The sequence below is a fragment of the Bactrocera latifrons genome, unplaced genomic scaffold, assembly GCF_001853355.1.
Source record: "Bactrocera latifrons isolate USDA-ARS-PBARC rearing strain unplaced genomic scaffold, ASM185335v1 scaffold_310, whole genome shotgun sequence".
NCBI lineage: Eukaryota > Metazoa > Arthropoda > Insecta > Diptera > Tephritidae > Bactrocera > Bactrocera latifrons.
The window spans coordinates 224,931-250,080 of record NW_017536742.1 but is presented as its reverse complement, the minus strand read 5'-3'; the positions used below and the strand labels follow the sequence as shown (position 1 = coordinate 250,080).

At 36.1% G+C, this 25,150-nt stretch overlaps 3 protein-coding genes across 3 annotated transcripts in view; 1 reads left to right on the top strand and 2 right to left on the bottom strand.

Annotated features, from left to right (window-relative positions):
* LOC108970855 overlaps positions 1–19,249 on the bottom strand; it is a 28,234-nt gene extending 8,985 nt beyond the window's left edge. The window contains exon 1 of the mRNA XM_018936515.1: positions 18,193–19,249. The gene's annotated coding sequence lies outside the window, so the exon portion shown is untranslated. The remainder of the gene's footprint in view (positions 1–18,192) is intronic.
* A 370-nt stretch (positions 19,250–19,619) lies between these two features.
* Positions 19,620–20,320, top strand: LOC108970854 (MIP18 family protein CG7949). Its single transcript, XM_018936514.1, has 2 exons — positions 19,620–19,814; positions 19,879–20,320. Exons 1-2 carry the CDS (start codon positions 19,694–19,696, stop codon positions 20,226–20,228), a joined length of 471 nt encoding a protein of 156 aa, XP_018792059.1. The 5' UTR covers positions 19,620–19,693; the 3' UTR covers positions 20,229–20,320.
* LOC108970853 (mitochondrial inner membrane protein OXA1L) lies at positions 20,245–21,984 on the bottom strand. Its single transcript, XM_018936512.1, has 4 exons — positions 21,816–21,984; positions 20,757–21,707; positions 20,575–20,692; positions 20,245–20,509 (listed from the first exon to the last, which is right to left on the bottom strand). The coding sequence occupies exons 1-4, from the start codon at positions 21,882–21,884 to the stop codon at positions 20,328–20,330; spliced, it is 1,320 nt and encodes a 439-aa protein (XP_018792057.1). The 5' UTR covers positions 21,885–21,984; the 3' UTR covers positions 20,245–20,327.
* Between the last annotated feature and the right edge of the window lie 3,166 nt (positions 21,985–25,150).

The following is a 25,150-nucleotide window of genomic DNA, read 5'->3' as shown; positions in this document are numbered from 1 at the left end:
TTTTCTTTGGCAAAGATTAATCCTACGTACCTCGGTTTCTATAGTTGACTTTTGATCGAAAATGTCGGTGAATGTGGGATATATATAACTGAAATTAAGGGATAATCCTTCTCTTATAATGGTATGTCTGTATATCGGACTAATACTTCCCTTATTTTCGAACTTCCCAGTGACTTTTTATCGCATATATCGGYCAATGTGTGAGTTATMCTAATGAAAATAAGAKAGCGTGTYTTACTCATAATAGTGTATCTTTGTGCCTAAAACAGATTAATCTTAAAGAAAACTTGGCCTAGCGTCTTTATAAATAATATCATGATTTTCGAACATCCAGCTGACTATGCTTCGTATGATTGGTTTCCACTTTAAAGTATTTTCTCCGGCTTTCATTTTTGCGAGTTGCAGGAGTATAAAATGTTCTGTTGCACYCGAACTTAGCCCTTCCTTAATTGGTTTTTTTTTCACAACTTTTTTGGAAGATTTTTTTTAAGAGATTTGTGGAATTTTTATTKTAGGGATGGRCATTATTCGAATAATAATATTTGGTTTGCGGTATGCGAATAGTCGTAAGTCATTCGATTAACCCTTCGTTCTCGGCTATTCGAATAGTCAACTAGTTTATAGAAACTTCGAAGTCGACAACAAACTAWWCGAATAGTAAGCGTMCAACTTCAAWTTWTTTTTTACGTTTGTATATAAGTTTACAGAAAAGTTTGCAGCAAAAATCAAARACTGCTTGGATTTCAAACAATGGAKCGACAAGTGGAGCGACTGTTACGATYCATACGAACGGTTACAAACCGGATRTTCGAATATCGGTTTTTCGGTTATTCGAATAATTTTAAGAGCCCTAATGCATATTGTACTAATAATTCCAATTGGTACATATGTACATATATTTATACTCGTACAATAGAATAAATAGCGTACTGAAGAGATGCCGCCAGATGCTTGTGCTCGACTTAGGTATTAGTATTACGGTATTTGGTTCATGTAAAACAAAAGTAATTGCTAATGTTATTAATTTGTAATTCATAATTAAATCGGAATGTTTGTAAATCTACAAGTATATATTTATGTAAGTATGTGTACACTTCATTGCTGATATACAAAACAACTGGGACTTATCAACATTTAAAAAAGCACATGTTTGTTATTTATTTCCATATTTTTTAAAATATAGCTTCTATGTACGGCACTTACATACATATGTACATATGTATAGTTGTAAATATGTAAAGATTATTTTCATGCAAATGCTTGTATTTTGCATGTGGCATGAGGCTAGTCGGTCAATGACTCACTTGTATTTGTTTGATTATGAAAAAATAAATTATTTAACAAATTTATTTCGACGGCAATAAATACAAGTGGCATGCAGACATCAAGGCACACTTAAAGCTAGAAAGATATATTGACCCACTTTTCATTTATACTGCACGCAATTCTTAAAAGTTTACAGTTACAAAGCAATAACTGATGAAGTAAAGGCGATGAACCCTACTTAAATACAATTTATATCAAATATTTCGCGAGCAACACAACGCCCTCCCGCATTGACTGAGAAAGTTGATGTAAATGGCTCTTGATTTAAAATATTTCTAGTGTTTTGCCTTATTTCTGTTATGATTTTCATCGCTTAACATTCATATATTATTCAACCTTGTGTTTATATTGAGATTTTTAGAGATATTTCAAGATATTTTTTTTTAAATGAAAGATCTTGATGTATCAGAAGTTGTTTGAAGAGCAAAAAGGTCYGAAAATGATCTGTTTGTTATGTGGTAAGTTTTAGGATAGGTTGTTCCTCATTCTAACAAATTAAACGGGATAGGCTGATCTACCACGAAAGGAAACATTGATTCAAGATCTAAATTGAGACTCTTACGAATTGAGTTGTTTCCTACATCTCGGCGCTGTAGTACAAGACACATACATATGTACATACATACATTGGCAAGAAATAAATTAAGGGGTTACTTGGGTTTCATAGGTAGAAAAACAGCATTTTTTCAATACATTTTTTCTCATATAAGAGATGAAATATTTTATTAGAATTTCCGAACATACACTATTAACAAAGAAATTCTAAACTTTTTGGGAAAGAAAATATTTGAAACTCGGCCATTGCGACGCCATTTTCGGTGACCCCTCGGAATGCACCCGCATTGGCAGGATAACTCCGTACAGGATCATCTAAAGTGAAAAAAATATGTGTTTTAGTTAGAACCTTGACTCAGATCTTAAACAAAGAAAAAAAGCCCAAAATTGGATTTTTGGCAGACATTTTTACAAAACAATGAAAATTTCGCGACATTTTTCTTTACATATAGTTGTAGTTGAAAAAAATCCTTCGTCAAAGACCTGTGTAAAATTTCATAAAGTTCGGTCTCGAGAAATCTTATCAACCGTCTTCAAAAACACAGTTTCGATAAAAACGCGTTTAAAGACGACGCACTTAGCCTAGCTAGCCTATTCTAGAGGATGCTGTAGAGTTTAATAAAGCAATAAAAGMAAGAAAAGAAGTAATGCGTTCACAGTTATTCGATGCGATGACAATCGATTTCCAAAATGATTATAACCGAATCGAACATAATAAGAACTGCTTGATATTTTAATAAGCGAAATMTCATTGCTACTRTTTTCCAAAACAATAACAATAAATRCCATTTGAAAAACTTTGCCTACTTTTTTTAATTGTGCTCAGACCACTTTTCACTCATAGCACATTCTGCTCTAAAAGGCGCTATTAATTTCAGCCAACTCTTTTGCATTACGTTCATTCACCCCTTCAACCCATGGCGACCTACATATATCCCGCACCATTGACGTTGTGCGGCAAACTTTAATGTCTACCTTTCCCTTTGTATGCAAATAACATAGAAGTTCACACGTAACGCGACGTCTCTAACATAAAGAACGCAACGAAAACGGTTCACTTCACACTCTTGACCTTTAATGAACTGACTTAGTCGTGGAAATAGTGAAACTAGTACTAGTAAATACTAGGTTCGCAAACCACCCTCCTGTCGGTTTGAATTCGAGGAAGTTTGCATGCGTGTTTCAAAAAGTTAAAAGAAAAGTTATGGCCATGTAAAAAGGCTCACAAGACTCACCCTAAMACACAAACATTTTCATTCTACGAGACCATTACTATTGATTCTAGAACATCCTACTACAAAGCAGGTCAGCGTAACGTTTGCCTAGCAATTAGTCGGACATGCCCTTATTCGAGTGCTCTGCAAATGACATGGTACAACATGTAAGAGGAGACCCACAACTATTAGATCGCTCAAAAGACACGATTGTAAGAGCAAAGTTTATTAAAAATTTTAGCAGCGCAATGTTTCCTTCTATATATGACCTTTTTTTGAACTTCACTTAACTTTCGCTTTCCGACGACATTAAGATCAATCCAAAGACTGTCTTTCCAGCGGTGTTCACGAAGCAGCTTAACATATGTTGTTATAGAGGGTCTTTCAGTTTCTGTTGTGAAAATACGAACGGTCTCTAGAAATACATATTTTACTAAGCACMAAAAAAATTCGCAAAAAGTAGTCAGACTTTAATAATTCATAATTTTAAAATTCGTTATTTATTCTTGAAAATCTATGTCGTCCCCGTCAAAGTATTTCCCTTTGATCCCAATACACTTGAGCCAACATTTTTTCCAATCCACAAAACAGCTTTTTAAGTGAATTTCCGGAATAGCCTTCAATACGCGTACCGATTCATATGTGATGCCTTCAAATGACTCCAAACAGTTTCCCCGAGGCGGTCGTTTGAGTTTGCTCAATAGCCAGAAATCACACGTAGCTATATTCGGCGCATACGGTGGTTGCGGCAGGTTGAAAATTTGGCGAAAATCTCAACAAGAATCAATGCAGTAGGACACGGTGCAAAAACCATGAGTAGCCGGTACAAATTTCCGGCCTTTTTCTACGAAAAGGTTCGCGCAAACGACACATAACACTCAAATGCTATTCCTCGTTGACAGTTTGGTTGGCCGGAAGGCATTCGGAGCACACCACACCTCCATAATCGAAGAAAACTGCCAACATAAGCTTGAGTTTTGACTTGCTTTGACGTGTTATTTTTTGGCTTCGGCTCACCTTTTCATACGCGGCCGATTGATCGTCTGTTTTGGGTCGTCTGTCCGGGTCGTAACCATAGATCAAAGATTAATACCAGTAATAATACGTTTCATGACATCCTGGTAGTCGGAAAGCATATTTTCACAGATGTTAGCGCGAAGCTGTTTTTCGAACAAATTGAGTGATCTTGGAACCATGTGCTTTTACTTTTCTTAAGCTCAAACGATATTTCAGAATGGTTTTCACTGATCCTTCCGATATTCCAATGACGCTAGCAAGATCTCTGACTATTAATTGTCGATTCTCAGACACAAATTTCTTTATTTGATTGACGTTTGGATTATCAGTTGAAGTTGATGCTCGTCCTGGACGTGGTTCGCCGTTTTCCTCTTTGAAAAGTTTGTAACAATCAAAAACACCTGTTCGAGACAAACAATTATAGGCGACCGTTGGAGAAGACCTAACATTCTGAATATTTTGGCACCAGAACTTTGATTTCGCACACAAAATTTAATGGAATGTCTTTGTTGATCATATTACTACTATTACTACTATACTACTATTTTTTGCCCACAGTGGTATGTCTTAATAATAGTTCAATATGAACGTCATCTGTTTGAGTTCACTTAAGGAATATTAGAGCTGATGACTGATTGCAAAAWTTTAATTTTTTACTCACTGAAAGATCGCTTTTCCGTTTAGTTTTTGAGTAAAACTATTCTAGCAGCAGACGATTTTAATTAGCCTCGGCGAAAATTCCTTGTGCAAATCAAATTAATACCATTATTACATAAATAGGTAAATAAAATTTATAATTCACCGTTATATAAAATTAAGGGCGATTCAAATATCGTGGTTTCTATTAGTCATGGCGTCACATGCGCGTTGGAACCAACGCTTTCAAATACAGTTCACTACTTCACACGTACTCGGCTTGCCAAGTACATACATGTATATACATATGTATGTAGTATATAATAATAAAATTATGTACATATATATAAAAGTTTTCCAGGAAAATGCTTTTCAATTATATCCATCCAGTAGTTGTCGTACATTATATTATTGTTGCACTTTTTTGCGCCATTATAGTAATATAAAGATATAAAACTGCAGACAGATAGACATAAATTAAGGTGCGAGCCCCGATGGGAAGTAGTAACTGCGGGAAGGACAAGGATATAATTTGCTCAATACCAAACATTTCACGTTGAAGTGGTCCTATTTTGCTGCACACCGCCTTATTCCCATTTGTAGAAGCACGTATGTATGTACATATTTATCACATATTGTCTGCTAAATTGCATGGTGCACAATGACGCATAACTTGCAACTTGGTCTTGCATATAGGCAGTTGGCTGCAACAACAACAAATGATGAAAACTCCAACACAGAAGCGACAAAGCAAAAAACATTCCAACCCAAGTCCAAGGTTAAATTTTATCGAAAAAATACTGAAACCGTTCACCGACAAAAGAATTTTTTACTTGAGACACACACGCACACACACACTCTAACTCGCACCCGTATAATAATCCATTACACATAATTCTACGACATTAGTGGTGTCGTGTGCTTTACGAAATTCCGAACAACAAACCTAAAGTGGGCTTGAAAGCGCGCCGCACAGCAAAACTTGGGTCTATGCCAAAGCAATATTCTGCGCTTCAAGGCATATATTAATAAATATACATACATATGTACATATTCAAATTGTTATTTGCACTCACATGCGTTTACAGTTAAAAATACTGTGTTTACATAGTGCACTCGATTTATGATTTGCCATTCGAGATAAGTTGCATATTATTCGGGCATTTTCAGTTGCTTCAGGGGCTATTCCAGTCTATACGCCTAAATTTTAGGCATTTTTCAAACACAAGGCCCACTTTTTAGGTTAACAAATCTGTATATACTAAACTCTGTAAGCCACTCTGCCTAAGATTTTATAGTAAATCTGTACGATACTCTGAGACGTCATAAGACAGCTGGTTATTGGTTCAAAGTAGAATCGATCGTCGCTCTTAATGGATACATACAACATTCATTGAACTTTTCAGGGGGCAAATAAGTTTGTGAAGTAAAATGTAATAAATACGAAATTATATTTTGTGCACACGCGCTTCAAGCCTTCGACGTCTGCCTTCTCAGTATCAGCAAAACGTAACTTCGCGTCTGCTTCTTCACGACGAATTCAACAATTAGCACCTGGCGGATATTACCGCGTGATAATATTTAGCAATATTCAAATAAACAAATACAAAAATGAAAGCGTTTTGTTGGGAATCGAATACACATGAAAAAGTATATGTCAACAACATTTTTCTTATTCGCGCGTTATAAAGGAAATTGTGAGAGACTGTGTTAGTAGAGAGAAAACAGTAGTAAAATCTGTAACGAAAAAAAGATAAAATGCCTAAACGATTTTGAATAGAAATATAACATATTTCAAATTACAATACAAATCTCGCAACCCTTTCAAATAAAGGGTGGTCCATTTCGGGATTTACTATTATACTTTTTCAAGAAAAAACGCAGAACTTCAAATTTAATGGGAAATGTTTTTATCATTCGAACGAACATTATCTGGCATTAATTTCTCTCTTGAGTCGAATTTTCGATGACTTGTTCGAGCATTTCGGCTGATAACTGGCGAATGACACRCGTAATGTTTTGCTCCAAGGGACGAAACGAAGCTGGATTGTTCGCATAACCTTTAGACTTTACACATACCCACAGGAACAGGTTTAACGGTGTATACCACACGATCTTGGTGGCCCTGCGTTATGTAGAGCTTCAATTTCASKTATCAAATAGTCATGGCGCRATAACRGTCAATATTGACGGTTAAATTCTCATCGGTATYATTTTTGMAGAAACGACACCAAACCGTTGTTTTTTTCTGGATAAAATGGCAGCTCTTGAATAACTTCAGGTTTCCTTTCATCCCAAAYGAAGCAATTTTACTTGTTTACATACCCATTGAGCCAGAAATGGGCCTYATCGCTGAGCAAAATTTGGTTCGACTGATMTTCTTGGACTTTTGAAAGAGCCGGAGAGCGAAAGGATGTCGCTTCAGTCATTGCACATGCTGTATTCTATACACTTTCAATTTAAAATCTCGACGTAAAATGTACCAAGTCGTTCCATCCGTCAGTCCGAGYTGCTGCGAACAGCGTCGAATGGAGTGTTTTCAACCATTCGGACGACATGATCTATCCAGCATAACCGCTGTTTTTTAATTCGTATAGCTCATTGTTTTATCGACTACGGTAATCGCCGCTGCCAATGCGCATTTTCCGCAGARCTTTTCCCTCGAAAACTCGTAACGCCGTCTCATCAGATGTTGTCATCGTCCATGCMTCTGTCCSATTTAGCAGAACGKGGATGAWGACRRACYTGTMGAGTTTGGTTTATGTTCGTCGAGAGRGAACTTTACTTCTCAATTTCCTACTCAGTCCGAAGTAGCGCCYGTTGACAAAGTTATTCTCCGTTGGATTTCGAGGCTGATGTTGTTGTTGGTTTTGATGGTTGGTTCCAAGATAGACGGCGCCTTCGAAGTTCAAAAAAAACTTTACAACTGAATTAAATTGCTTGGAAATATCGGACAACCCTTTGCAATGCAAGACTTACAATGGATATAGAGATGTAAATGAGTGTGTGACTTTTGTCAGCGAGCTGCTAGACGACTTTCATAACCACTTACAACTCACAACTGCAAAGTCGTCCTCGTCATCATTAAATTTCGCCGGCGACAAACCGTGGCCAAACGGAAGCTCTCACAACAGCGCTGGATACAAAAACTATGCTACAACTGTACTATATAGTGGGATATGGAAGGAGAGGTGTCGAATTTATTCATTGTATATAGTATATAAATGAGTAAAGAAATATGTAAATAATAGCAATAAATATGGCATGTGCGTGCGTGACTGAGACGGTTTATAATAAAATGAAAATTGCATTCGACGCCCAAAGCAAACGCATACAGGTGTATACGCTCCAGTATTCACATTACGCACATACATAAAAGAGCTATGTAAAATGGTGGGGCTCCTGGAAAGGAGACTGTGTGTGGGGGAAACATTCGGCTCCGTATCCTCTTATAATATACATGTATGTACACCGACTGACTGACTGACTGTACTATGTAATATGCGTGCAAAGGGTTATATTTAGATGCGCTTATACTGTAATATATGGCTCCAGCAGAATTACTTTGCAAACTATGCCCCAAGGCATCGATTGGCACTCGGGCATTGTCGCAAAGGCGCAGCGTTGCAACAAAATTTGGAATTCATACGCAAATAGGTTGTATGTATATGAGTGCGTGCGGATGTGACGGCAAGCAAATGGTTCGACATAAAAGCGCGTTTAACTTTTGACGTCTTTGTCGGAAACTGCAAAATGCGCAAACTTGCATATTTGCCCCTTTTCTGCCACAAAAGTGGCCTGCAGTCATACTCGGGCGGGTACTTGAACGCACACACACATACAAAGACATGCTATACATATGTCGCCCGATGACACTGGCGCATCCTTCAGCTTTCTGAAATTAGTATTTTTACATCTATGACTGACTGGCGTTTCCTCTTGACTGACACAAGTCGCACGCACGCCAACACATACACCACACTCGCATGTATRTATGTTTCTGTGCGATTAGTAACAACAAAGGAACTATATGTGTATAGCTATAAACACAAAGCTATTATGATGAACTGCACACATACACACACCTGTGTTGGTAGTGTTGTATGCGCATATAAGGGACTGGGGCATGCCTTTGTATGGCAGGCTCACGGCTGGTCTACGTGCTACAGCACCACCCATAAAAATTCCCATTGCGCAGAGGCTTCCTTCATTGTCATTCGAAATTTCATCGCAGTCTACTTGCTCACACAGACATAATATACTTGCACATAGTATATTTACATAATTGCATATGAACATACGTACACACATATGTACGTTTGCATATGTTTCGAGTACATAGCACATTCATAAATTTCAAGTAGTCCACTTAAATGCATGCAACACAATCAACACGAGGACATGGCGTGTATACATAAGTAAATAGGAAATATATTTTTAAATGTGTGTTGCTCAGTGAGGCTCGTGCTTGTTCGGTTTTAATTTTTAATTTCTTTGGGTTTTAAATATTTTTCCATTATTTTTTATTCAAATTAGACTAAAACATTGTGACCTTATGATTTATGACCCATAATGCAGTATCAGCCTAAACATAGAATAAATGGTACAGAAAATTTGATGTTGCCTACATATAGGCGCGCTTCGAATAATCAGATATTATATCTAAACGCCTAAGTAGGTTTGTTGATGATAAAATATGTAATCAAGAAAGACTTCSACAACTGTCTCCAAGTGTATACACTTCTTGCTTTAAAAAATAAAATTTTGGAAGGACTTATGACACATACTTCGGGTTCACCCTAAATATAGATTAAATGGTACAAAAATGKTGGTGTTGCCTACATATAGGCGCGCTTCTAAACTTTAGATATACTTATCTACACTCTTTGTAGATGAAAAATATGTAATCAAGAAAGTTAAGTTGTTATGTGGCGTATTAGTCACTCTAAGGCAATCCTTCGGAAATTTTTAGGCTCACATAGATGAAGTTAAAAACTACCGGGTTTTCCAAAAGGAACGTTACAAAGGTAGACCGTTACGGACAGCAAACGACGCCACATTTTTCTCCGCTTTGACGTTTCTCTTCAGAAAAGTTTGCCATTTCAACAAAGAAAGATATACGATCCAACAACGAGTCGAAGTTATTAAAATTTACTACCGAAATTCGGAGTCAGTGGGATCAACTTAAAGAGCGCTACTACAATTTATGGTAGTCATAATCGACCTGTGAGATTACGAATTGAGCGTAAAGTGGAGAAATTTTTAACCACGGGCACCGTACATAATGTCCCTGCGCCAGTGAGACAAAGAAATGCTCGTAGTGTATAATATTACTGCYGCTAGCACATCAATTGAGGAAGACCCAAATCAGTCACACGTCGCTCTCAAGCRTTGGTCAACTCTGTGACGTGGTTGTGGCGAATTGTGCGAAAAGWTCTTGGCTTACATCCTTTCAAGATCAAACTGACGCAAGTACTAAAGTCGCTCGACCACCCGAATCGTCGTGTGTTCGKTWAAATGATCCGAATTTTCATCGAAAAATCATCTACCGCGATCAGACTCAATTCTGGCTAAWTGACTTCATCAATAATCAAAATATGCGATACAGGACAGGCAGCACTCTACAAGTGCTCCATGAACCACCATTGCATCCCGAAAMAGTACGGTTTGGTGCAGTTTATGGGACKGCGSCGTCTTTSAGCAGTACTTCTTCCGTGATGAACRAGACCGGTACGTTACTGTGAATGGGAATCACTACCGCTYAATGATAACCGAACAATATGGCCAACAGGCCAGCGATTGCCACAATCCATTTATTGAAAACCAAGTTTCGTGAACGTATCATCTCACGAAATGACAATGTCAATTGRCCGCCTCGAACGTGCGATTTGACGCCATCAGACTATTTCCTGTGGGGCTACGTCAAGTCTATGGGCTATGCCAACAAACCTGCTMCCATTGATAAACTTCGTACGAATATCGAACGTGAAATTGCAGCAGTATCGGCTGTTTTATGGTTAAAAGCCGTCGAAAATGGCTTCAGCGTCTGGAATTCTGCAAACGTGCCGGTTGTGGCCATGCAAGAAAAATCGAATTCCATACATAATGGCATCGAATGTACTTTTAATAATAACTTTTGTAGCGTTCTTATGGAAAACCCGTTACGTGGAAGTATATACATAAATCTGTCAGACGTACGAAGATATTTTCATATTTTTATACATATTATATGAATAAATGTATTCATGGCATATAATGCGTGTGTATGCGTATCTGCTTGTTGTTTCCGAAAAAATGAGTGTATGTGCTGATAAGTTCCTTAGCATATGAAAGTATACAGCGTGATGTCTGATGGTGATTTATTTAAAAAATTAACAACATTGATTGTGGAACGAAATTCCTTGTATGCGGCTGTACACCCAACTTCACCAACAGTAACATAGTAAAACGTTTAATGAGACTATCGAGTGTCTGTGAATATCGCCCACGGTATCAGCTCAGTCAAAATGCCATTATACAATTACAAAATTAAAGAAATACAATGCAAGGGCCACCCTTTATGTACATAATTAAATGTTTACTATAGAAGTTCCAACAGAAACGTCTCCTTAGGACCGGGGTGCCACTACAGGCGTGAAAACGCGAATATGTTGAAGCACTGCAGTCTGGGTTGGTTCAAGTTACGCTTAACAATACCAAATCGGCAACATAATTATATACACAACATGTTGCAAGCGATCAATGGAGATTTCACAGCTGCCGGCATATGAATGGTAATGAAAGATTTAAGTGTATGTTTATTATTATGAATTCCGCAGCGACGATAGTAAACTCAATTGTGACTTTCAATAAAATTCTGAGGAATTTAATTTCTTTYCGAGTTTGTCGGGAAGTTCTCCATTGTAAATAAATAAATATGTAATATGTTCAGAAAATATATACATATGTATATGGCAAATATAATTATAAATAAAATTGTTTCACATTCTGTCACCTTCTTATGAATTGCAGTGCCTGATTATGGGTGAGCATGCATTTAAATTCACAACAACAGTTATTTATTTGCACACTCATTGGCGTATGTATGAGTGTGTGGCACTATGTGGTTGTGAATATACTAAAGTAGCGGTTTATTAACCGTTCTACTCAGCATATAAAAACAAATAAATACCGATTAATTGATTAATACAAAAAGAACTAATTTGCAAAGCTACAAATACAGCATTGGGCATAAAAAGCGGCCAGGCAGTTGTTGCAACTTTATGTTTGAATAAGTTAAATTCCCAATTAGATTAGATCTCTATCTCGTATAATTAGTTTTATAAAGAGTTAATTTGCATCATTAAAATATCAATTGTGTTTTTAAAAAGTTTGAAAAGTACAATTATGTGAAATAAAATGCCAAAACGAGGACAATTGACTGATGTTACTAAAGGGCAAATAGTAGTCTTATCATAGCGGAATCTAAGCTTTCCATTGTAGGTTACAGCCAGACTACTGTCTCAGATTTCATTAACATAATTTATGGAGACGGGTTCTTTTGCACGGAAAAAATGATCTGGAAGGCGCCGAATGATGAATATTAACCCAAGTTAGATTCACCCGACGGTCTTGTCTACCGGATCGCTTCAAATCCAGGATGCATCAACTATTCACCGGAGATTTTAAGCCAACGAATGCGAAAACAGCAGTATGTATGGGTAAGAAGCATGAAAATTGGTCATCTTTATATATGATTGTATGTCCATATATGGAGATATTCCTGTTTGTGTGAATATCTCCATATATTCAGTTGACTATGCCTACAAMCAACAGTGTGCCAGACAGTAAGCAAGATGGTCTGGATTGTTTTTCTCACAATGGACTTAAAGGGATTAAAGATGGTTTGGTGCTCTTTTCTTATAATAAAATAAAAGGGATTCATTTAATTGAAGGAAGAGTCAACGGTGAGGCRTAACCGCAACTTCCAGGACAAAATTAGGTACCCTATGTCGAAGCAATGGTTTCAGCCGAAATYACTTAATTTTTTAGTATGATTCTGCGTCATGTCACAGGGCCAACATCGTAAGTAAATTTTTTCCTCAATTCTACTACCTGTTATCAATCTCATTCATAACTAATTGTAATCTTCTACTTTTTTTTTTTTTGTAGTTTCCCACTTTTATGGCTGAAAGTTGGCGTGACCAAGAAATAGCACTGATTTCTATCCGATCGAATTGCTGTGGGCGGTTCTGAAGAAACAGATAGCTGCAAAGCAGCCGAAGAACAAAAACGTCCGTTTTGAAGACGTGGTATGAAGACATTGAGGTCGAATTACTGCAAAAACTTATATCGTCAATGTCACAAGGATTAAGGCTTGATTAAGCCAAAGGAGGCGCAACAAAGTACTGATTCGGATATTTTCCAATAAACAGAGTAAATAAATGAAATAAAAACAAACAATMTTTGTGGTATTACTATTTTAATGAATTTTGTGATCAATAGTGTAGACTTCACCTAATATTTAATATGTGTATTTTATTACCGTTCCCGCAACAGTCGAGTCTACGTAACCGGAACGGACTCGGATTTTTATCCGGCCTCGGACTGTTAACAGAACTTCACCTAATTACATGTAAAAACTTGACCAAATTAGAAAAAAAATCCCCGCCTGGAAAAATTAAATATTACGATTTTTTGTCTAATAATTTATTTTTCTCAAACTCTCATTTTCACTTTTTTCTTGGATGAATAATATAGCTCACAATCAAAATTTTCCTACTGACCGTTTTTTTTTATGCCCAGTACTGTATATAATGGCAGAGAGAAAAAAGCACACTTTTCTTTTGAAATTTTTTGCAAAATCGTGATTTGTTTTGCCCGCTTGAACGTCTATTGTACCAGCTAGTACTTGATTGAATCAAATTCCAATAATTCAACACACATTAATAGGAATTTTTATACATATTTACATAATTATAATTTTTAATAAAATATAGTGACAACAAAAGCTGCGAATATATTTATTTTAATAAAAAGAAGGAAATATGCCATTCGCGGTTTTTTTTTTTAAGTTTACAATCGCGTAAACATTCTTAAATTCTCTTAAGAAATGACCACCGCTCATCGAATACACATACATATGTACATATAGTTTAATTTCAGTATTTTCTGTAAATTATGTTCCTTTGTTTGTATGTATGTATATCAATGATAGAAGAAAGCATCGAAGTCATGCTTGTATGTACATAAATGATCAGCGTCTGTMTGTCTGTATATACGAACTTGTACTTCAGTTTTTGAGATAACGATCTGAAATTTTGCACGCGATCTTTTCGCCCCAAGAAACTGTTATTTTGTCGGAACTGCCGATATCGGACTAATATAGGGTATCGCTGCCGTATAAAATTATCAATTAACATCAAGTGCTTGTTTCGAAACTTTTTTATTTGTGAAGGCTGTTCTACTTTCGATGCAACTGAAGTTAACTTTTTTCTTGTTTTATTTATAAAAAAAAGGATAAAATGTAATTCTGATAACGATTTTTTTTAGTATATATATAAAGTGCCTAAAGACATTCATACATACATATTATTAAAATAAAAAATCACGCGCTGTCTCAATATRCATAATTTTATTTTAAATTGCCAATTCCAATAATTCACCAATAAGATCAAAACAAACGAAAAAGAGAGAGCAGTGCAGCCAACTTCAATGAATCAGTCTCTCGCTATTTTATTGAAAGCGTACGCCGCATTTATATTGAAAAGCGAACAGACAAAATGTGTGGAAATATTTTTCGCATTCTTCGTCTCCACATTTTGCCGCTTTGCTTTCAGGTGTACATATGTATGAATATATAAATGTATATTATTAATATAACTTATAACTTAAATGTCTCGAATGTATAAGCAGAAACAATGTATGAAAGCGGCTTTCGGTCATTACGGATATCCAAAATATTTTAAGCTCGTAGCGGCCATTTGGGGAAATTTTGCAAGATTATATAAACGCACTTTATTCAGCACACATTGATGCAATTAAGCAAATTCATATTTTCACGCAAATACAWATAGCACTGGAGATATACGAGTGCAACGACATCTATTGACAAAATACGAAACCACTTTTTCGACTACCCCGTATATACCAAAAATACCAGCTAAAATCGCAGACAAAAAATACAGTAGGGTATAAAAAAAATATTGTATATGTATGTGTGTTTATGTTAATAATATATACTTTATATGAATTTAAGAAGATTCATATTTAAAGCATATGTCAGTAAAGACAATATCTGATAGCTGAGAGATAACTTGCAATCATATACTTTACATTTGCAACATGTATGCAAAATGTATGTATGTATGTACATAAATATATGATCTTTAGTAAACTGATTGCAATATAAAAATCATGCGAAATAACGAAATAAAGAAAACAGCGTTGCAAAAGTCTAACAAAGCCGTAAGAAAAGAAATGCTGTGGCGCAAGAATCACCAATACGCGAAGCAAATTATCAGCACACCCAACGTAGAATTCTTTATAACACAATTCACCCCATAAGCACTTCCAGCAAAGTTTTATTTATAATATTAACTAGAAATGTCTAATAAAAATCACGTTTTTCTTAATTAACGGTAAGACTGTGTTATGACTCATATTGCATTACTGGCTATAAATCGACTTCTATAATTATTATATTTTATATGTATGTATGTTTGTTTTGATGAAGGAACATAGAATATATGCAAAATGCCATTAAGAAACCTAACTCTAGAGGAAAGAGAGAAACGGTTTTTTTTTACTTTTTAAATTTTCTCTTCAAATGAGCATTCTAAAGCGGAAATATTGCGGGTTTTGCATATATTTTTTCCCAACTTGTATTAGAAAGAATATTTCTTGTTTGCTATTATTATTTTGAACACAGCTGTATGTACACAAATGTGTGCTCATTGACATTTRAGCAACTGAAGCAGTTTCGTTGATTTTGCAATGATTTAAACTTGTTTAAGTGGCATTTAGTAGCGGAATGTAGTCAGCATTATTTTTTATTGCCGAAACGCTTAAATTAAAGTGCAAAGCGAAGAGCAACAACCGGGCCAACCAACCAYTTTGGCCAGAAAGCAAATGAAAAATCTCAGACAAAAAAGCTGAGCTCAATATCATAAGCAATTACCGAAACATAAAAGCGGTGTTGAGCGGCGAAAACCGTGGAATGCGAGAATTTGTCAAAAAAAAGCAACAACTTGACACTGATTTGCGCATTTCTACCTTCTACATTTCACCGTTCATTGCCCACATTTTCTACCTTCTACCAATTTATGGATRCGGGTACCGTCTGTACGTTTGTATAGTATATCATTCTCTCAGCTCGCCTTTGGCATGCACTTCACAAAAAGATGCTGCTAATATTGGGAGCATACAGCGGACGCGTGAGCGGAAATTATGCTGAACAATGAAAAMTCTCTGATTGAAGTCAAAGTGCGAAAAGTGCTAATGAACTGTGCGCTACATCACAGCATCTGATAAAGATGAGGTAATGATTAAAAAAAAACTGCGTACATTTCGCGCTTAAAAAAGCCCCCGTACCTAAGATAGAAGAGTGTTAGGCGGTAAAGCATTTCAAATTGTTTAGAAGAAACTTGCCGATGTTTGTGTTAATGTATTACACATATCCCATGAATGTTTGTATCCAATGAATTTCTAATAGCGAAGCAAAAGCATTGCGATGCGTTGCATTTAAAATGTAATAAAATTAGCATATGCGATCTGCGATTCAGTAAGTGGCGAGCATGGTTCAGTGCAAGAACAAGAGAAGAAGAATTCAATTTATTTTTCATTTAGTTTCACTTTTTTTTCAAATGGCTTTACTCGGCTGATAAATACAGCAACAATGGCGATGGCGTGTCGAGAATGCCAGACATTAACTGCAACACGCTCAYACAATCGCACAATGCGACATTGCCGTTCAATGGGCGATGTGCTTGATGGCGTTGGCGTTGGCGTTGAGGATGGTGCTGTTGCTGACGCGTTGGTGATTGTACCGATGACGATAGTGACATACAAACATACCTATATATATAAGAATACATATGTATGTATACACATTATGCATGTATACAGCAATGTAAATGCAATGTTCATAGAGACCTGAACGAGAGTATTGCCAGCGAGCAGAGCCGTGAGTGTGTGCGCTTTAAAGGCAGTGCGCATAGCAAAATGTCAAGAAAATGCAAGCTGTTTCTGTCCTCTGGTATTCAAAGSCGAAGTTTACTTGGTTGATAAGTAGAATAAACTACGAGAAGGCAATTGAAGCGTATGCTTTGTTTGCAAATATAATTAACAAGCGCAGCAGCGATTCTTTTCTTCAATAATACTTACAGTAGGTGGTATTAAGCACATACTTATGTATCTACGTCTACAAATACAATCTATAGAGATATGCCTAATAATTACGAGACAACGCAGCATGTGCAACAAGATACGAATTAACATTTCAACAATTGTTGAGGGGGATGTGACCGGGAATATGAAAATAAATAGCAGTAATGTTACGCCTCCGTGTGTACAAACATACACCAAAGCTACGAGTATTCGTTACCATCATGCAAACTCTTCAAGGTCCCAATCGAAATTAATAATAACAGACGTCTTCACTTGCACTACCCAACAATGTTCACGCAAATAGTCGATTTCAAACACTAACTTCAAATACACATGTATGTATGTATGTATGTATTTTTACACATTATCCAATCTCTGCATTTATAGTTAACAGCACACATGTCAATGTACAAACTGTTAATGCTGTTAATATGCGAACATCAGTATTTCTATATTTACCAGCACTCAAAGGTAAGTGGAAAGTTTGTGAAATTAATTTTTTTTSATATGAAAACATTGTAATTAATTTATCGGAGCCATCACCGATACATGGGTGATGTTTTTAACCGCACCAAATTGAAAGCATTTCATTATACCGCAATTAACATCAATGAACACTCATAAACTTACATACAGACAAACATGCACATATAAATATTAATAACTTTTSGAAATAATTTACTAAATTTACTACTTTTGATCATTAGCGCATCGTTAAGTATATACAGATGGTTTTTATTTAACATTAGACGCACTTTTGAAATTAGATAATGTTTATTTTCATTAATATTTTGTATAATTAAAACTTACTCTCACGYTGTAAGTTAAAAAGAAAATCTATAGAAAACACGAAATTAAATTTGTTCATTTATCAAATACTWAACTAAATGGCGTCCGGAATACGCCCCTTAAAAATTTATAAAAAAAGAAACAAAAAAAAAAAAGCAGTTGTGCATATGCAAATATGATTTACATTTAAACATAACATCCAGCACTGAAGTATAACTTTCATATTCTCCTAGCAACAGGATAAAGGGAGTGGCAGACTAGTTATCTATACAGAAACATTACAACGTACCTTTTAAGTGTTCAACTGCAGCTTTCGTTTTCAATTACAGCAACAACGTATTTAKGAGTATATGAGCTGCTTTAAACTGACTTTAAACAACACTAATTYAACAGGAAAGCGGCATATAAAGCGGATCTAAACTATAATTTTCTCGAAAATTCGTTTAAGATACATTTTAGGTACACACACACTTGTCGGCACTTGTTAATTAATATAAAGAGTTTACTACCAATAATGTTGAATGATTATACGGTATGTATCTCCCAAGTGTTGGTTAGGCAATTGTGTCAAAAGATTTCAAATACAATAATGATGGTATTAAGTAAAAACGACTTTGTGACGCCGGTGGCAGAATGCACGGCTCCTTGAAGTTGCAGCGGTTCACATATGTTCACACACACACACACACGACGGAAGCGCACTATGGAGCTGGAATCGCGCAGYGTTGGCGACTCAATGACGCGACTTGTTTTTCTGCAAGTTTTGCTTTCAATTTCTTGCTTGTATAAGTTGGCTTTGAATGCACTGCTCTTTGCCGTTTGCTATTTTAGTCGCACTTATTTTGTTGTATTTTTCTATTTTWTTTTTTTTTTTACTTCACACCCCCATCAAACACAAACAACACTTCCCGCTTCTTTTGTATCACTTTTTATACATTGTTTAGCCAGATAATTCACGAAACTACTCTCTTTACAAGGACGTCGAGGGTGGAGCAGTTCACGAATAACGCGCACATAAAGGAATAACGAGTAAAAGGAAAGATGAAGCAAAGGCAAGGGATAAAAATAAAAAGGATGCTGTGTTGGCTTTCGCTTTCTTTTACTTATATATCTGTGAAATTCTACTGGTGGCACCATTAAAAGCACTTCACAATACACTTTAACACATATTTGCAAATATTAAGCAACCATTGTGTTTTACACAAAGAATATTCACTTTAATTTATTGAAATTTTATTTTTTGTCAATTCTACACATCCTTCGCAGATATACATTTTTCCAAACGTACAGAACAYCTCTTAAATCTAGCAAACAACTGTGCAAACGTGCACTCGTATAATCGTACGACCGTTGCTAAAAACCAAATTGAAAATAAAATCCAATCAAATCAATTCACTCAGCGAAATCCACACATCTCTCTTTTCAACGCTCATTTACTCAAAGTTGCAGAGTTGCATTGAATTACATCTATACCCAATTTAAGCATTCCATTTTATTTAAGCGGTGGTTTCCATTTAAATAATGATATCTTTTATGTTTAATATTTATATACATTTATTTAAATTGAGCAAAAAGTTAAATTTTTTGGCAACATTTTAACTCATAATGTTTTAGAACGTTTGTTTAAGAATGTCTCGCATGTTAATAAAAATTATTTTCAACAAGTTGGCCAAGTGATTCAAAGCAACACTAGTAACTGTCAATCGTGATGTTTTATTTATTTTATTATTGTAAGCAAAGTATATTCAATATTGCAAGTATAAAAGTATTTATTAAGTTTTGTACCGAAAATGCCAACCGAAATTGAAAACATAAACCCAAATGTTTATGGCAAACGTAAAGAGCGTGAAGTGACTGCTAATGAGGAAGATGAAAATGTACCAGATCCATTCGATACACGTGAGATATTTGGTATGTACTTGTATACTTTGAATTTGCTCACAGATTTCATTATTTTGCATCAATATTACATTAGACCTTATTCGAAATATCAACGATCCGGAACATCCTCTCACCCTAGAAGAACTACACGTAGTTCAGGAAGACTTAATCGATGTCAACGATGGCAAGAATGAAATAAATGTTAARTTTACGCCAACGATTCCACATTGTTCAATGGCTACACTAATTGGATTGTCCATACGTGTGAAATTGTTACGTTCGCTACCGCCTCGTTTTAAAGTAAATGTTGAGATAACACCTGGAACACATTCTTCCGAAAACGCAGTGAATAAACAACTTGCAGACAAAGAGCGCATTGCAGCGGCACTGGAAAATAAACATCTAGCTGATGTTATCAACCAGTGTATCTCATCGAAAGTTTAAATCGATACATAACTTATTTTCGTTTCGTTTTTGTTATATTTTACAACTTTAAGCGCGTTTTTAATAAAACTAGACAATAACAGCTAACACAACTTTATTTTATGACTTCTTGGCATGTACAGGAGACGCACTCGTACTTGTGTTTCCGCTGGAGGGTTGGGGCTTGGTTGGATCGTATTTGAATGTCTTGACTAACGGACCCTTGCCCGCTTTTGCAAAACGTATCTCATCCAATCGTTGGCGTTCTTCGATTTCTTTGGTTATTTTCATATTTTCCCACGCTAGAAATATGGTCAAGTTAATAAGCAGTTGTTGAAAATTCATGCAAATTTATTTCGTTACTTACATTCTTTCATGCCTTTAACAAAGCCCTTCTTTTTAATGGGAAGATTTTCTGGTTTATGTATTACCATCCTGTCGATTTTGAAGTAATCACGCACTRCCGGTATTCTCAAAATTGCCACCTTAAGAATTAACATATACACAAATAAAGTAATAAATACCTATGGAATTTCATTTATGCTTTACCTGGCCTAAAGAAATAAAATTGCTGCAAGCCCAGTAAGTAAGAATTGCCGCAGGGAAGTTCATGGTGAATGGGAAAATTGCTATCGGTAATGCTCGAAGTATATATTTCATCACTTGCATATTTTGCGCCGATAAACGTGCACTGTCCGTACCAATTTCGATTGTTAAATAGAGCGTAGCACTGGTAATTAATGGCAACAAGAAAAGTGGATCGGCCACTGTCAGGTCTGTAAACCAGAATAAACCTCCTTCACGCATTGACTCCACTGGTGTATTCGCCATTGCGCGGAGACCCATGAAAAACGAAATGAAGAGTGGCGCTTGTGCAAGTGGTACAATCATATTCTTCAATGGGTTAATTTGTTTYTCCTTCATAAATAACATCATTTCTTGCGCGTACCGTGCCGAATCGATGGCATTTCCACTCTGTCGGGCCTCTGTCATCTTCATTTGTAATACTTGCATTTGTGGCATATAATTATTCAATTTCGCTGCATTTCTTTGTGCCATTATCACAAGAGGGAAAATAATTGTACGCACTACCGCGGTACCAATTGCGATAGCTCCCCACCATGGCAAATCACAACCGACATGCAGATATTCCATACAGTTTTGTACAATACCCACTGGCGACCATCCGCCCAACCCAATAGAAGCAAATGTAGGTTCACCTGCAGCATTGAGTACTTGTGTAACGACATCTTCTATGGGTGCGGCCGGTGCTTCGGGAATGGCAGAAAGGTCTACCACCGTTTTAGATGCGTTTGTCGCATCAGCTACGTTGGTTGCTGCATCGGCACTAGCAAAGCGTATACCACCAGGAAGTAAGGTAAGCGCATTTATTGAAGACGGCAATAAAAGTTGTRGTTTAGTTTTATTAGTGCGACTTGSGACATTATAGTTTCTCACTTGTGTGGTGTTGATTGTTGTTGTTGCGGTTTGTGGAGTAAACTAAATAAGAAAATATTTTTTATTTTAACTATAACTTTACACAACACACTTATTTATAGGTTATGTGAAATATGATTGCGGCAGTCTGAATTGTTCTTTAAAACCAACCGTGTTATGAACATTCACCAAATTTGCTGTTCTTGCATAACGCAAATAGTGCACTTTTGTCGATAACATGTTAATTTACGATTTTATTAATTATATTTAACTTTAATATAAAACAACAACGAAATGTTTTAGTTTAAATTCGCCGATTCCGATCAGCTGTTCAAATAGAGAGAGAGAATGAGCTGTTAGTGCTGAGAACGACTGTCATCAAGAGGTATGTTCAGGCGCTGTTGAAGTCAGCTGCCTGTCGTTTCCGCGCTAAACAGTTTCTAAGTACGCTTCCTGTCRTCAGAAATAAATTTTTAATTTGTGTTTCGTTTAAAATAATTTAAATTTTAAAATCTATTTAATATTTCCAAGCACAATCTCGTGAAGTGTTTGTAGTGATTTTGTGTATGTTCGAACTAAATACATATGTATGTATACTTTAATCTTTATTAAAATGAATTTGTTGTTTGGTTTTGAAACTAACTAATTCCTCATATGTAGCTTTGAGCTGAAATTGAATTGAAAACCTTCCGCAGCAGCCACTGGAGGTGCTATATTTTGGACGGGATTTGATCACAGTTCTTCTTGGATATYTCATCATACTTAAGTTTAAGGTAATTGTTCTTCTTATTCCATTAGCACTGCAATTATAAATTTTGCTATAGAAATGACCGATTGAAAGGCACAACTCAAGAGATGTGAGCTATAATCAATATAGTTCCGTTTGTCCGCCTTGTTGATGGATCAAAAGTAGAGCTTATTGAAAAAATACAGTTTTATAATTTAGTTTTCTTATTAATTTCGTTCTCATAACAGAGCAATGTATATAGCCTTGCTTAAACTGGCATGCAGTGAATGAAATCTTTGCACTACAGTGTTAACCATTATTACAAAACCTTCATAGAAACTAGAACAGACTTCGCCAACAAAAAGAGTAATAAATGTATATCCAGACACTTCAATTTATCTTGSGCCAACGAACAAAATCTCTAGTTAATCGTAATAGAAATGATTTATTCAATTCTAGATAAGACCTGCAATTTTTGTTATGATCACAGATCGAGAATGAGTGACAGTGTTGGTAATAGTAATGTAGGTGGGCCGGTGCCGATTTAACCCATATTCAAATGGTGGACCGGTAACTGTTACTTGTACAGAATAAATTAGCATGCTGTTAGCTATGAGCATCAACATAAATACACACTCGCATATGAATGGAAACAAAATCGACGCTTGCAATACTTTTCCTACGCCTAACTGGTCATATCTACGATTTCCATCAAACAAATCGGCAAATCAGTGATGCTCGAAGATTTATGGTTGTGGACTTCTGCAATTTCTAACATAGAAAATAATAAATAAACTATTTGCGGTTATTCAAACATACAAAGATGTGTGTTTGTGCTATGCACCAATGTAAGAGAGTAGAGTTTGCAGATTTATTGCTCAAACTTTGGTGTTTTCGAAGGCTCACGTAAGAGTTATTTTAAAGAAATACAGATTTGTCAGAATTTTCAAATGCACATAGGAACATATACGCATATACACATAGACATACACACATGTTTGTTGTAGGTATGTTTATAAAATCAATTCAATTAAAATAAAATTTTTCATCTATTGACGCTTGTACATACAAACATAATATGAGACTTACGGCGAGTGATTGACTTGCAGCTGATGTCACTATTAAAAAACATGAGGTATGTCAAAGGCTTTTATGGACTTTCCTTTGTGATCTCTATTTCGTTTGAAGCAAAGTGTATTAATAAATTTTCTGCTGAACAAAAAGTAAATTAATGAATTATATGGGAGTCAAATTTGCTCCAACAACAAASAAATGAAAAAAGCCCCAAATCATTCCGCTGCTTGGGGTTATGATTTAGTTGTTACTGCTTGTTCTCAAATTGCCTCTGCGTGCTGTTAAATTCGTGTTGTCCGTTTAATAAGTTTGCCTCGAGCCTGGCAAACCGTCTGGCCAACCGAACGAAAGCAGACATACATACATATCTACATTAAAGTCTAGGTTTAATTGCAATTATAGAAGCATCATTGCTAAAATATATTTATTGTTACAAATAAATTATGGCATAGCAATCGGTCGGATTTTTTTTTATTCAATTAAGTGGTATGATTAAGCGCTGCTACATTAACACTCRAAAATAATGTAATCAAATATAACAAATACCCGTGCAGTCTAGGCAGAGTGCATAACGTTACAACAAAAACAACAACAAAGCATTACTCATGATATTGGCTCATCTGCAGCTTTCCTCATGTAATTTGAGCAGCTAATGAGGTGAGGTCCTTTTATGAGATAACCAAGAACATTACCAGATATGACAAAATAACAGTATACAATCTTTAATTGTTGGGAAATCCAGCGAAATAAAGAAAAAGTTGCTCATTCGGCTGCAAGTTTCCGGCTCCTTGGAGTATCAGACATAGCGCAACAGACCTTGGTTCAGAAACTGTGATGAATCGTAACATCCAGCTCTAAACTTTATCCCTCAACCAACATTATTTCCAATCGCAATATCCATGCTTCGGGAGGAAGGCGAAAATCGTACGAGTGTTTCATATGGTATCAACCCATGTATGGTTCTAAACACCTCAACACTTCCATTTCCTCTTACTCACTCAAAAAACTAAAACWCGTAGCGGGGACTTCGTTTTCCCTTCTTTCGCATAAGTGATCCCATCTTTGCCACTCCATAGCAAAGCCTTCAAGTATTCTATCGTTAAACTGAAATATAGCGGGAGAGTGTTAAACTGATTCGATCAACTACGTAATTTGCTCCAAACGGAAAAATATCAACGAGAGTGGCTCACACTCATCTAGCCCTTSATTGAGAACACTATTGACCGCTGTGCAATTTCTGAGGCACATCGATAGTTGCTCGAGAGCCCGAGAACATTGYTGGTTCTTGCCATCACAAGAGACAATATAACCTTTCTGATTACTTTGCRGTCTTGTGAGTGTGCGCTCTGAGAATGCTTTGGAGAAACAAACTGCACATTGAGTGTTCGTTCTGCCATAACAAAATCGGCTTTGGAACGAAACACGCGCCAAACGCAAAAGCACACACACACGCACACACATATAGTGTGTAGTAGAAGTGCAGTGGAGTAGCGGTTGGCTCTACTGAAGCAGAGCAGTATTTCCGTTTGGCACACACACACACATAAGCGCCATATTACAAATCAGCAAGTCGGCGGTTATGCTCCACACCAATTTGAACGCCGCCTAAACGGAGCGCACCGCAAGCTTAGCGCGATCGCAATCAACAAGTGTGCTCGTGCTTTTCCGTGGTGTTCAGCAGACGGCCGTTTGATTCAGTTCGTTT